This window comes from Cyanistes caeruleus, chromosome 2 (assembly GCF_971803275.1).
Source record: "Cyanistes caeruleus chromosome 2, bCyaCae1.hap1.1, whole genome shotgun sequence".
NCBI classification, from domain to species: domain Eukaryota; kingdom Metazoa; phylum Chordata; class Aves; order Passeriformes; family Paridae; genus Cyanistes; species Cyanistes caeruleus.
Window position 1 is genome coordinate 24957618 of NC_141702.1, and position 12986 is coordinate 24970603.

General features: G+C 36.7%; 1 protein-coding gene across 30 annotated transcripts in view; it reads right to left on the reverse strand.

Annotated features, from left to right (window-relative positions):
* The window catches only part of DST (dystonin), a 283922-nt gene that overhangs the window by 91342 nt on the left and 179594 nt on the right, over positions 1-12986 (reverse strand). For 23 of the 30 annotated variants that reach the window (XM_086876130.1, XM_086876116.1, XM_086876117.1 and 20 more), the window contains 6 exons: positions 12041-12274; positions 10542-10694; positions 8302-8535; positions 6683-6955; positions 4391-4936; positions 1823-1999 (listed from right to left, as the gene is read on the reverse strand). In XM_086876130.1, the coding sequence (XP_086732256.1) occupies positions 1823-1999; positions 4391-4936; positions 6683-6955; positions 8302-8535; positions 10542-10694; positions 12041-12274 (1617 nt within the window). The remainder of the gene's footprint in view (positions 1-1822; positions 2000-4390; positions 4937-6682; positions 6956-8301; positions 8536-10541; positions 10695-12040; positions 12275-12986) is intronic. The other 7 variants (XM_086876137.1, XM_086876139.1, XM_086876136.1 and 4 more) reach the window with 1 other exon arrangement.

The following is a 12986-nucleotide window of genomic DNA, read 5'->3' on the forward strand; positions in this document are numbered from 1 at the left end:
TGAATCAAAAGGTGCCCTGCCAGCACAAAGTGTTGTCAGTGCATTCATCACTGGTACCCAGAGCATAAGAGTGTGACAGAGCACAGTACATCATCTTGCTGACCCATTTGACACAATGAGTCTCCAAGAGGCTTAGGCTAGTGTTTGTGCAGAAAGGAAAAACAAAAAGGAAAGGAAAAGAAAAAAAACAAAGAAAAAGAAGATGTACCAGAAAACTTTGTATGCTAACAGAAGGCAAGCAAGCTGATGCCAGAGGCAGTGAAGAATATTCTGAAGAACAGTTAATCCCCATAAAAAGATTAGACCTCACCATGCTGCCAAGGTCTGTGTCTAGCTGGATTATCAGCTGCCTGTGTTGGCTACAAGGGACAGCTTTAACTTTCAACACCTGACTTCCTCAAAATACTCTTTGTTTTGCTTTCATTAATTGGCTTGCTTTCTTCAGCCTCCTGCTTTTTCTATTCCTTTCAATCTTTTGACATTTTGTACCCTCTCCTTTCTCAGCTCATAGTCATTGAGTGCTCTTTTGTATGGCAAGTAATCCATGTAGACATTTCATAAAAAGAATCCTAGTACTCACTCCTTTTGTATTACATCCATGAAAATTTGCCTTATAGAGAATTTAATTCATTTTGGCATAAGGAACAAAAATTTTAAATTATGCTTCAAATTGTAATTAGTTTTATTCCTAGTCTTCTAGTGCTTGGAAGCACAAATATACCTAAACATTCAATTGTTAGGAGTCCACAATTTACACTTTTAATTTTGTTGTCTTAAACATGGTTGTGATTTGTCTCCTTTTCCTGTCATGCAAAAAAGTGCTGGGCATTTCCAGTGGCCAATTTGAAAGATACCATAGATAAAGGTAACTACTGCTCAGGCTGTTGAAAGGGAAATGCATAAATCATGTACTTTCCAAAGGCCATTGATGATCATTTTCCAATAGTAAATGTGTCTGACCTGCACTGATACTTCATTGAGCACAGACAAAACAGTGAGGAAGTGCCTGACCATTAGCCTTGCTCACTAAAAAACAAATAATCTTGCACTTTATTTATATTATAGGTGATTGAATGTGTTTATGAAAATATAACAGTCAGTTCAAAGATGACAGACTGTATAAAATTTTATATAGCTCACCACATACTTGGGCTCTAAAGACTTCTCCAAACCTACACTTTGTATAGGTATCCAGAGTTTAACTCTCATAAGCTCTATCACTAACTTGTCTTGCCTGTACTAGGATTTACATGAAGTCATGAGTTACATCCTCAGTGGCAAAAAACAAAAAAATACCATTTTTCTGTGCAACACCAATTATGTTAGATTCACTCTCTGCAGGGTATGTAGCACTGGGAGAAATTGAAACAGGCAGACTACTCACATCACACTGTTCACCTGGTATGATCCCTTTCATAATGAAGTAACACACAAATGTGAACAGAAAAAAAAAATAAACAGTCACAGACAACAATCAAATGTAATTCTCTATCTGGAACCCTATCCAAGCCTTATTCTGATAGCAAACCATCATCACTAAATCCTTTTGTAGTTCAAAAACTTTCCAGATTTCACCCTATCATTTGCTAAGTGATCGAAAACACATCTTGCTTTCACCACTGCATCTTGGTACCCCATTTTTTTTCACCCAGTGTTTTCAGATATTGCTCTGGACAGCCAAATTTCAGAACCACATGTATGCCCACATGCAAGGCAAGAATTTGGCCTGTGGCCACTTGGATTACATTAGATCAACCCGTTTTTCAGACAAAAAGTAGTTCCTTTTAGGACAAAAGTGCTGCTGTACTCTAAAGCTTTTTACCTTAGTTTCTTCAAGTTGTCTTTGGAGATTTTTGGGATCTACTGCAATTGGCTCTGATAATTGTTTGCTCACAGCTATTTCAGAGGCCTGGAGACCTGACAAAAGTCCAGATGAGGCATCTTCATAATGCTGGTATTTATCCACCAGGTCTTTAAGGTTATTTCCAAGGATGCTACACTAAAAGAGTAAAAAAGAAACAAGCAAATAAGCAAGTATTAAACTGTGTGCTGCATTTCATACCAATCTGAAAGTTATACATTCCTTCCTGTAATACTGCATCATTTATTTCTACCATCATTTCACTGACTAACTGATTTCTGAACTAAGACATGACAGCTGGACAGACTATGCAGGGCTTACCAGTTTGTGCTCCTAAACAATGATTTAGGATAAAACCACTGATGAAGATGGGAAATTTGGATCTTACTTGCTGTATTAGAATAGGAAAAACTTCAGGAATTATTTCTTATTCACTGATATAAAGATTCTTTATCAGAACTCTGGCACCAAAAATGTAGAAAGCAAGTGGAAAGTAGAAATGTAGAAAGCCACTGGAAGCTATAATTTTTTTTAAAGAATCAGAAGAGATATGTATGTTCATTAAAATACAGCCTATTCTCATAACTACCTTACCTGCATAGTGAATCCAAAGTGATATGGTTGGGTATTGTACTTATGCTTTGTTTTATACACTTAAAAATATCACCTGAACAAGGTCCTATTAGTCCTATATGTTAGCATGCCTCCAAATGTTTACAGGGAATTGTCACATAAAGAAAGTCAGTGAAACTCTTTCATTGAGATGAAGATGGTTGCACAAGAAAAATCTGATTGTATCAAGTCATAATATTTATAACCAGTTACATTAAATATTTGTATTCTGAACCTTCCAGAGACTGTATTTTAATATTTACAAATGATACTTGGTCGCCACCTGGCGGGCAAACATAGAACATGCTTATTTATATAATCAGTTAACCAAGAACTGACTTTAGGATTCCTTCAAGATATAAACCTATAAAATCATGTCTCACACATGTGCAAATACATATATATAAAAGCAAAAGCAATCTAAATATTTATTAAAAGCAAGAAACCTTTACAAAAGGCAAAAAAGGTTACCAGCAATTCATTTACAGTTTGGAAAATCTCACTAATTGTGAACAATCTCACTTTTAAGAATTCTGTCCTTAAAGACACAAAAGATCTACTTTGTTCTGCATATTTATTGTCAAATATTTAAAACATGTCAATTATAACCCTGCTAAATGTATGTATGGAAAGGACAGAATTTGGAAAATTGATGAATCAAGCTGCTGGCATGGGATTTTTATGTGCATAAAAATAAAAGATCTGATTTTTTTTTATTAAATCTTTACATTCACATTCAAAGTAATTCAATAACCAACCAGAGGAAATCTGTCAACAGAACTGTCAATTTAGCTTCCCTGTTCATACCAGTTAAGTATAAAAAGGAAAATGTGCTTCTATAAATGAACAGCTGTCTCGAAAAACTGAGAAAATCATGTTTTACCCTGCTTTTTTTAACCATGCAATCAAACACATGCCTTTATAGAATTTACATATCTGAGCATGAAAACCTGAAAGAAATAAAAATGTCCAAACACAGATGGTCACAATTATGGACCAACACTATACCAGTGGACATTGAAGTTTGAACCTATGGCCTTACAAAAATATGAGATGGCACTATCAAAGGCTGCTGACAGCAGCTCTCTCTTCAATGGTTCAGTTACTAATTATCTCAAAAGTTTACCATTCTGGAATATTATCAATATTTAAAAACACCTGTTTTTTGGAAAACAGCTGGAAATTTGGCATGTGAGACCAGTTGGTGATATTTGTTTAGTTCTATCAGGCAGATTCCATATGCAACCCTGGCAAAAAGAGCTAGGTTATCTTCCCTCTCTAAGGTACATGGAGGATTTTGCACTGCTAATTACTCATTAGTTAGACACTAATCTGGTATTCTTAAGGATAAAATGTTCACTTGGCAGAGCAGTGGAAAATAATTGCTGTCCTTAAATCACTAAGTTCTTTCATGCCTAGTGCTAACAACAAAGGTCACTCTGGGACAAACTCAGGATACAAATTAAATCTTTACTGCTATTTTTGGCATAGTCTCTTTTAACACTCATTTTATTAGTCGGGAGCACAGTAAATAAATAGCTGGGAAAATATTGCAAGCAACATAAAGTAACATTATACATCTGAAAGTATTACAATTTCTTTTCCCCCCAAAACATTACTCAAGGCATTCTTAGCTGCCACAATCTCAGAAGCTGTTTGAGGCTGGAAAGAACAATGAAGAACTCTGGTCTCATTTCTTCCTTGTAACACAAAGTAGAAAGCATGATCTATTCAGACCTTTAACAGTCTGACACTTGACTAAAGTAGATCTGCCAGAAAAGCATCTTGTTCTGATATCTTTGAGAAACAAAGAATTTACAGCTTCTCATGGTATTTGTTTCATCAACTAGCTCCTGTCTACACAAATTGCTAAATCAATTACAGTAGTCATTCCTATTCAGTATAAATAAAACTTACCTTAGTATAGAGAGATTTGAAGCGATCTGAAGCTCTATCCAGTTTATTTTGCACTTCAGCATATGTAGCCGAAGTATCTATACCATCTTTGTCAACCTTCACACCATCTCTTTTGCTACATGACCTTGCAGCATCCAAAACTCTTTGTCCAGAAATTGTGATATAGCGTAAATCACCTTTGTGAGAGATAACATCTTCTGAAAAACTCTTCTGCCTTTTCAGTTTGACCATGATACCACTGAAGTCAGAAGCACCTGCCTCCAAATTGTCAAGTTCTTGTTCTGCCTGCTGCAGCCACATTTCAAATTCACTATAGTCTGCATCGAATTTCTCCAATTCCTCCCTTAGAGAATGGGTCAATTTCATTTTTCGTTCTGATTCAGCCAAAGCAGTCTCATACTGAGCCTTCAGCTCTTTCATGTTCCTTTGCATCTTGTCTTTTTCTTCAGGGGTAAGGTAGTGCCCTTGTTTCTCAAGCAGTGTCTGAGCAGACTGAGTTGCTACTATGATAGCCTGCTGCTGTGAAATAATTTTCTCATGTTGAGCCTACAAATAAAAGAATAAATTACAATCAGCACCTTCTCACATGGTTCCTTAGAAAAGGACATTTAAAACAAAATGACAAAAGGCTTTTCTAATTTTCTTATCTTTTTATTATAAACCCCACATTTTTTTCAGCAATTTAAGTGAAAGTGTGACTCTTGGCCATCATTTTTCTGTGCAGTTAGAATTTTTTTAACATTTAACATTTTGAATGAAAAACATTCAATGGTAATTTTTGCCAGATGTACAGGCCATGACTATATGGCAATGTTCAAGTATCATTGCACTGCAGCAATATGTGGATGTATATATCACAAATATTTTCCCCTGTACTTCCAAAACACAACTCTGTAGAGCAAAACTAGACATTATCAATCTCTTTTATTTTTTTTTCCTAACAAAATCAATTTGCTTATTATTTAGCACTTATGGTAGTGTACCTAGTGTAATCAAAATTTCCCTAATTCTCATAGTTTCGAAACAGGATTTAACAAATAAAACATTCAAATGTAACTTGGCAACTTCCCAAATCAAAACTCTCCATGTCCCATTACTTATATTGTAGCTACCATTACAGACAAGCAGACCCAAAGGAGTAAAAGCATCAAACATAGTAGAGTTATTTTCTTCTTACACTCAGTGAACAGAAATTATTACTTGGGTTTTGAAATTTCAAAATCAAGAGCCATGATTCTTATTAAACATAATTAATTAAAAAACTATAGGTCCAGTTGACATTAAAAATCAACACACAATCTATGCATGCTTTCAATCCCACAAAAATATTTAAGTCCAGGAACTAGTACTATATTCCAAATGAAAAACATATTTCAAATATATTCTTTCAAAAAATCCTTCATTCTTGAAGGTCCCCCATGAAAAATAAGTATGTTTTTCTTCCATGAGTACACTGGCCAATTATTCCGTAGGCAGTTGGTGCAGAAATTAACTGACAAAAAAGTAGAAGTAAAAATATCATGTGCACAAAACCCAATAATCCTATTAGTTTAGGTTGCTTTTGGGGTTTATTTTTTAGGTTTTCTAATAAAACAGGAAATCCAAAATACTATCAGCTACAAGCTCAATAATTTTCTTTAAGGTGCCAATCAACTCATACCTAAAGTTTCTTGGCTTCTCAGCTGTAAGTCAGCAAACACCATAAAACTGAACTCGTATTATTTTAAACGCTTCCAACTTACCAGGAAAATCTATTTTTAGAATGCTGCACTGTAATTTTATGTAATTCACTCTTCTGAAGCCTTCAAACACTGCTTTGTCCATGTGTTAAAGTTGTAGGAAATGAAAACTATAATTTCAGTAAACTATTATTTGCAGCAATTTGCAATCAGTATTCACAGGGGATTAAAATGGGATGAATCATCTGGGTATCACAAAGATTTTTGAAAAAGTCACATAAAGGGTATGAATTTATATTGCTACTTTTTGCATTTTATTTGCTTGTGTCAATTCCTCACTACAAGAAATAACAGACTCACCACAAAGATTCTTTACATTTACCTTGCAGAATATGTCCTATCTCTTATTTTGCAGGAAAAAATTATAGTGGCAGCAAAAAAGTGACAAATGTGCAATACATTCTAACTTCTGAAATTCCTGTGTATTACTGTGACAAAACCCTATCTTTCTAGAGTTTGCTCCAAAGCCTACAACAGACAGGATGAGATTGAGTTCACTTATGCTGAATAAGGAGTGATACACCTAAATGTTTAATAAACTCAGTAACAATACCTTGACTTTCTGATACTGCTGGTTCAAATTATCATCTATGCTTTTTACTAGTCCATCCACCTGAGTTTCAATGTCTTCCAGCAGATTACCATTGACATCATCCTCCTCTCCTTCCAAAACTTTCACATCTCCTTCTTCAAAGTGTGTTCCATTCTGTTCTATCACTTGCTTAAACTTCCGGCCATGCTCTGCTTCTTTATCCACATTTGATAACCAATCCAAAAGATTTTCTATTGTATTTTTGCTTTCTTCCAGCTGTTCTATGGCTGCAACCTACATTGAAATTTCACAGTTTCAATTTAGAAATCTTCTTTAAAGATCACAAAATATCAAATAAATACACAAATAAATGATTTAAAATACATTAACGTCAAAGAATTTTTTTATTAATAAAGAGGTTGCTGTTTATTTTATAAGAGAATAAACCAACAGATTATTTATTACTCAAATTAAATATGATATTAGCCTCTCCACAGTTTATCAATATGTACTGGGTATGTATTTGCTTGGCCAGGTTTTAGAATTGGAGGGGCTGCAGGGGTGGCTTCTCTGAGAAGCTTCCTTCATGTCCAACAGACCCAATGCCAACTGGCTCCAGCATAGCACAACTTGCTAAGGCCAAGCCCATCAGCAATGGTGGTAGCAACTCTGGGATCACATAGTAAAAAAATGTATAAAAAACATCAGCCTGAAGAGAGGGGTGAGAAGATGTGAGAGGAACAGCTCTACAGGCACCAAGGTCAGTTCAGAGGGAGGGCCAGGAGGTGCTCCAGGTGCCAAAGCTGAGATTCCCCTGCAGCCCCTGGTGCAGCCCATGGTGAGGCAGCTGTGCCCCTGCAGCCCATGGAGGGACACAGGGGTGCAGAGATCCACCTGCAGCCCATGGAGGGACACAGGGATGCAGAGATCCTGGGAAGACCCCACTGCAGAGCACATGGATGATCAAAGGAAGCTGTGACCCTGTGGGAAGCCCACACTTGAGCTGGCTTGTGGCACAACTAGTGACCCCATGGGGTCATTCCACGTACTGGAACAGTGTGCCTGAAGGACTGCACCCCATGGAAGGGACCACACTGGAACCCTTGGGAAGGACTCATGTTGGAGAAGTTCACGAAGGACTGTCTCCTGTGTGAGGGACCCCACACTAGAGCACAGGAAGAGTGTGAGGTCTCCTCCCCTTGAGGGAGGGAGCAGTAGAGATAATGTGTGATGAATTCACCACAACTCACATTCTCCATCCCCCTGGCATCAGTGGTGGGAATGAGGGAGAGAACTCCGGAGCTGAGCTCAGGAACAAGGGAGAAGTGGAGGGAAGGTATCTTTAAGATTTATTTTTTATTTCTTATTGTCCTATTCTGATTTGATTGGTAATAAATTAATTTCCCCAAGTCAAACCTGCTCTGCCTGTGACTACAACTGTGAGTGATGTCTCCCTGCCCTTATCTCAACCCACAAGCTTTTCATTACGTTTTTTCTTCCATGTTCAGCTGAGGAAGGAAGTGATGGAATGGCTTTTTGGCATCCAGACAAGGTCAACCCACCACACAATAAGTTGCACAACTAGTATCATAAGACATGAAAAAGGTTTGAATAAAGGTATGAAATGGTTGACTAAAAACCTTTTCTGTTTCCTGCTTAATTGCTGTTGTCATAGCTTTATCCAGTTCTTTTTTGGACTCTTCTGCCTTCTGGCTAAGCAGCAAACACTTTGTCTTAGCTTCATTTAGTTTCTGCTCCAGAACTGTCCTGTCTTCTTGTGACAACTTTTCTCCATTCTCTTTCAAGAAGGTTTCAGTATTTTTCACGATCTCTGCCAGTGTCTGGGCACTTGTTCTCATGTCTTTTTGTATCTCCTTTTGATAAAAAAGAAAGCAAACAGGAGTTAGCAAATTATTCATGAGATCTTCCCAATTAACTTCATTGGAACTCTCTCTCTTCTAGGGGTAAGCACCACACTGGTCCTTCCTAGCTGCACATGATACATTACTAAATTGCAGACAATTATTAAAATCAAAGGCATCAATATCTGACAGTGTTGTTACAGTTCAATCTGTCTTTCACAACTTTTTTTTTAGAACTGCATATCTGTTTTCTTACAGTGCTATTCAGACTGAGGCCTTTTTTTTTAAGTTCAAATATTGTGTTTCCACATATGTGGAAGAACATGTATCTTATTTTTTTAGAAATCAAGACTTAAGTAAATCTGCTACACTGCAGTTAGTAAGTGAGTATCCTCACAAATTCTGGTCCTTTACTATCCTAACAGAAAGCTGCTGAAAATAAGCTAACTGAATAGAAGTCAGAAAATTATAATCATCTTTCCTGGGTGAAAGCTGTCCAATATTTCTTGGGTTTGTCCAGGCCAGAAATGGCATAATTTTTTTTTTCCTTCTTCTATTGTAATCAATCATAATATTTCAGTCTCTCAAGAATGTTTACTTCCACTGAATTTTATAGAGGACAGATCTTCAGTTTTAATTTACCCAAAGCAGTTTTCTTAGTCTGCCTTCCCAATTATCTGAGAGGAGCTTTAATTGTAAGGATTGCACTGTTGAATACATTCCCACAGTTACTGAAACAATGACATTTTTCACCTTTTTATGCAGTGTAACCATCTTGGAGATGCAAGACAGGACATTTGATCCTCATTCTGGACTACAGATTTTGCAGCAATTATAGAATGTAGCAGTTAAAACTGCAGCTCATTTTAACACTTCAGCAAGTACATTAGCAAGATTTTCCTGGGGACCCTGTATCAACAACACTTTCTCCTGTGACCAAGTTCTCTGTGCTCCCTTTCAAACAGTGCACTGAGGATGAAAGCTTGACTTGACATAAAAAAGACTGGGTTTTAACCCCCAATCCCTCCTAAGATGCATTTTTTGAATGGTCATTCCAAGAAATCAGTCAGAAAACAACTAGTCTGTTAGGCAGTCACAAACAGCTGATGAAAAAAAAAAAAAAAAGAGGCATATGCTGTATCAGTTCTTCCCTCCCCATGAGTACCCCATTTATGCCACAAATCCTTAATACAGGAAAGAGATATTAAAAGCTACCCCAGGGGTGACTGACTATAAGAACAACTTTGACAAACTAGATGCATTACTTCAAAGACAAGTAAAGCAAGGCAAGATGAATAAGGAAATTTCTCTTTTTACAGAGAGTTGGAGCTCTACAGTATAGTAAACTAGTACTAGGAGGAGGAACAAGATTACCAAATCCTTCAGTCCTTTAACTATCATAAACTCAATATCTATTAGGACAGAGTAAAAGCTTATAGATGACTGGATACAGCTGAAGAGCAAGGAAAGCAAACAAACTGAGTTTTGCTACATGAGGACACCAAAGAGATTGCAAGAAACACTAATAAGAACCAGAATTCAGAATAAAACAAGAGTGAAGCAATGGAAAGCCTCAGGCAAGAGAAAACATTGCAGTAAAATTTTTCAAATTACTCCGAACGGGAATAAACACTTCCTGATACCAGTTAAAAAGCTGGCTAAATTATTTTAGCATAATAAGCATGTATGATTTTTATTACATTCAACAGGAGCAATCTTAAGCTAATATATTAACAAAATTTATGCCTGCTTCAAGAGTGCTTCTTGAAATGTGTAGCACATATTCCCTATTCTAGTGTCTCCTCATTTGGGAGTTTGTCTTCTCTCACTGGCACGTACTGGAGTGTATTCACAGGCAGCAGTTTAAATGCATGCCACTGAGCCTTTACTTTTGGTAGGTCAAACAAATCTATTTTATTCTCCTCTCACATGGTGAGCCTTGTTACTCAACAAAAGAGTTGAGTCACTCTGTTCTGCACTCAGCCTTCTTTCACTTCTCTGACTAGAGCTGTGCATACCTCCTGTTTGGTCTGGTATTGTTCCAGCTCAGCCTTGCTGTCTCCAATAACAAGAGACTGTCGCTGTCCGATGAGTCGATTTTCAGTCTGTGTAAGCAAATCACAGATTTCCTGCAGTTTCTCTTTGCATTCCTGCTGCCGTTCAGCCACATCCTATATTAGAGCCAAGTACAATTGAACAGTAAGGCTAAAAATCCTCACTCCAGGAACCAACACTCTAACAGACATTAGAAATCTTTGAACATCAATATTGCAAAGCAGTAATTTTAAAAGTATGCTGTAAACATGATAGCAGTGGTACAAAGAGCAAGATGAACATACAGAAGTTATGGATAAACCTCAAAAATGTTGTAAGTAAAAGAGACCATGTTTGATGGAATTGCCCAATAGAAGTCTGGCCATGCACATATGTGAAGGATGAAATCTCCAAACAACAGGAGTGAAAATCCAGTCTCTTAACCACTTGAAACCTGTGATAAACACTATTAATTCTGAAAAAAAGGACATCAAAACAGAGGTTAGTTGTCAATGTGAGTTAGCTCTTGTTGGTATGCATAATGTGTTACCTGAATAGAAACTGTGGACTTTTTAAGCAGTAGAGAAGAACAAAACATGCAAGCTCATTATTGATACAAAGTCCTAGAAAACTTATCTGTGCCTTTCCTATAGTCAATTTTATGTTTTTTTCACAAAATATAGTAGAAAGAAATGTTATTTTGTTTCTATGGCAAAATAATAGGAAGTCTTCAGAATACTAAAGCACTTTTAATTACACATAAACTGGGGGCTGAGGTAATGATTCTGAGTCCTAACAGTGCTGCTATGGGAGAAGAGGAGGTGCTGTTACGCTGCAGCATCTTACCAGCCTCTTCTGGCCCTACAAAGGCTGCTTACACTTGCCAACTGCAGCTGTGCCAGCTGAAGACGTAACTGGCCCAACCTCACTCACAGTTCTCCCAGTGCCCAGGCCTAGAACTGCAAGAATCTTGGCTGATTTACTCATATGTTGTCCCTCTAACCCATCTCAGTCAAAACAATCCATGGTACACAGATTTTTTAAGTGGTTCTTGGGCTATGAAGATCTAGAGAAAAGATCACATAAGCAGATGACCTAGCAAATTAATAAAGGGAAAGAAAATCTTCAGCAAGACCAAAGTGTTATGCAATGGTGCGAGAGCAAATTCAGTGATCAATATAGCTCAGATCAATTACTGATATAGCTGCTGAAGAAACAACACTTGTGAGAAACGTTAATTTCTCTCCTTGCTAGAAAGAACAGACCTGTTCTTAATTTAATATGCTGTTTCTGTAAGTATACTACCAAGGAAAGACAAAAGTGATGATTCACCAAATTTCATCAATACAGTCTTTGTAGAACTACAAATACATCTGTAGTAAAAAGGGAAAAAACAGAAATACACTCAATATTCCATGCTGGTATTAAAATTCCTCATCCACAGGCAAAAACATTCAGCCCACATTTACACAGAAAGGCAAACCTTCTGATCACCCAGCTCTTGCACTGCCTGTAACTGAGTCTCTAAACTTTCCACTTGAGAAGTTATTGCTTCCTGTGCTTCCTGAAAAGATTTCTGGGTGGTATTTAAGAGCCTCAACAGCTGTTTGCTTTGATTAGGAGAAAGATCTTCAGCATGTTCAGAAATGAAGAACTGAACATCAAATGCAGTGGACTCCAGTTGCATTTTTTTACAGCTGAGCTCTGCAGCACTGTTCTGTAAATGAAGCAAAGCAAATTACTAGCAATGAAGGAAAATTGAGTACAAATAAGCCACAAGTATCCCTGCCAGCTCTTCTTAGTCCCTATTCCAAAATGCTTTTAGTAGACAATTTAGCAATGGAGAATCAAAACTCAGAATCATGCTGACACATTCAGGTATGACACTAGAACTTGTGCATGGTTTGTCTCAGCTTGTGTCAAAGTAATAAAAAATGTGGTCTTGTACATCTCTATTTCTTTGCTCTCTCATGGATGTTTGAAAACTGACTGACCTTCAACTCTAAAAGATTTATGGCAGGTTAGATATAACATTTCTAAGTTCTAGGTCTAAAGATCCAGAAATTTTAAAATATGTACTTGATATCATTTCTATTCTTAACTCTATAGCAACAATGTCAACATTTCTAGCAATGTGGCAAATTCTTCCAATAGCTACATACCATGGAGCCCCTGTGACCATACCCTTTCTCTTGAACTCTTTTTAAACACATTAAAACATCAAAAATAATTTTTATAATTGATACATACAGAAATACAAGAACTTTCACTAAAAATTTGATCTGCTTTGTTTTCCATTACTCATTCTATGGAGTGTGTAATAAAGACACCTTATTATTTTTTTTATTTTATTATCTAGATTTCTAAAAGGTTCAGATTTATTGCAATGAATGGAAATAGAACCAGAGAATAGAAGTTTTCTCAGTTAG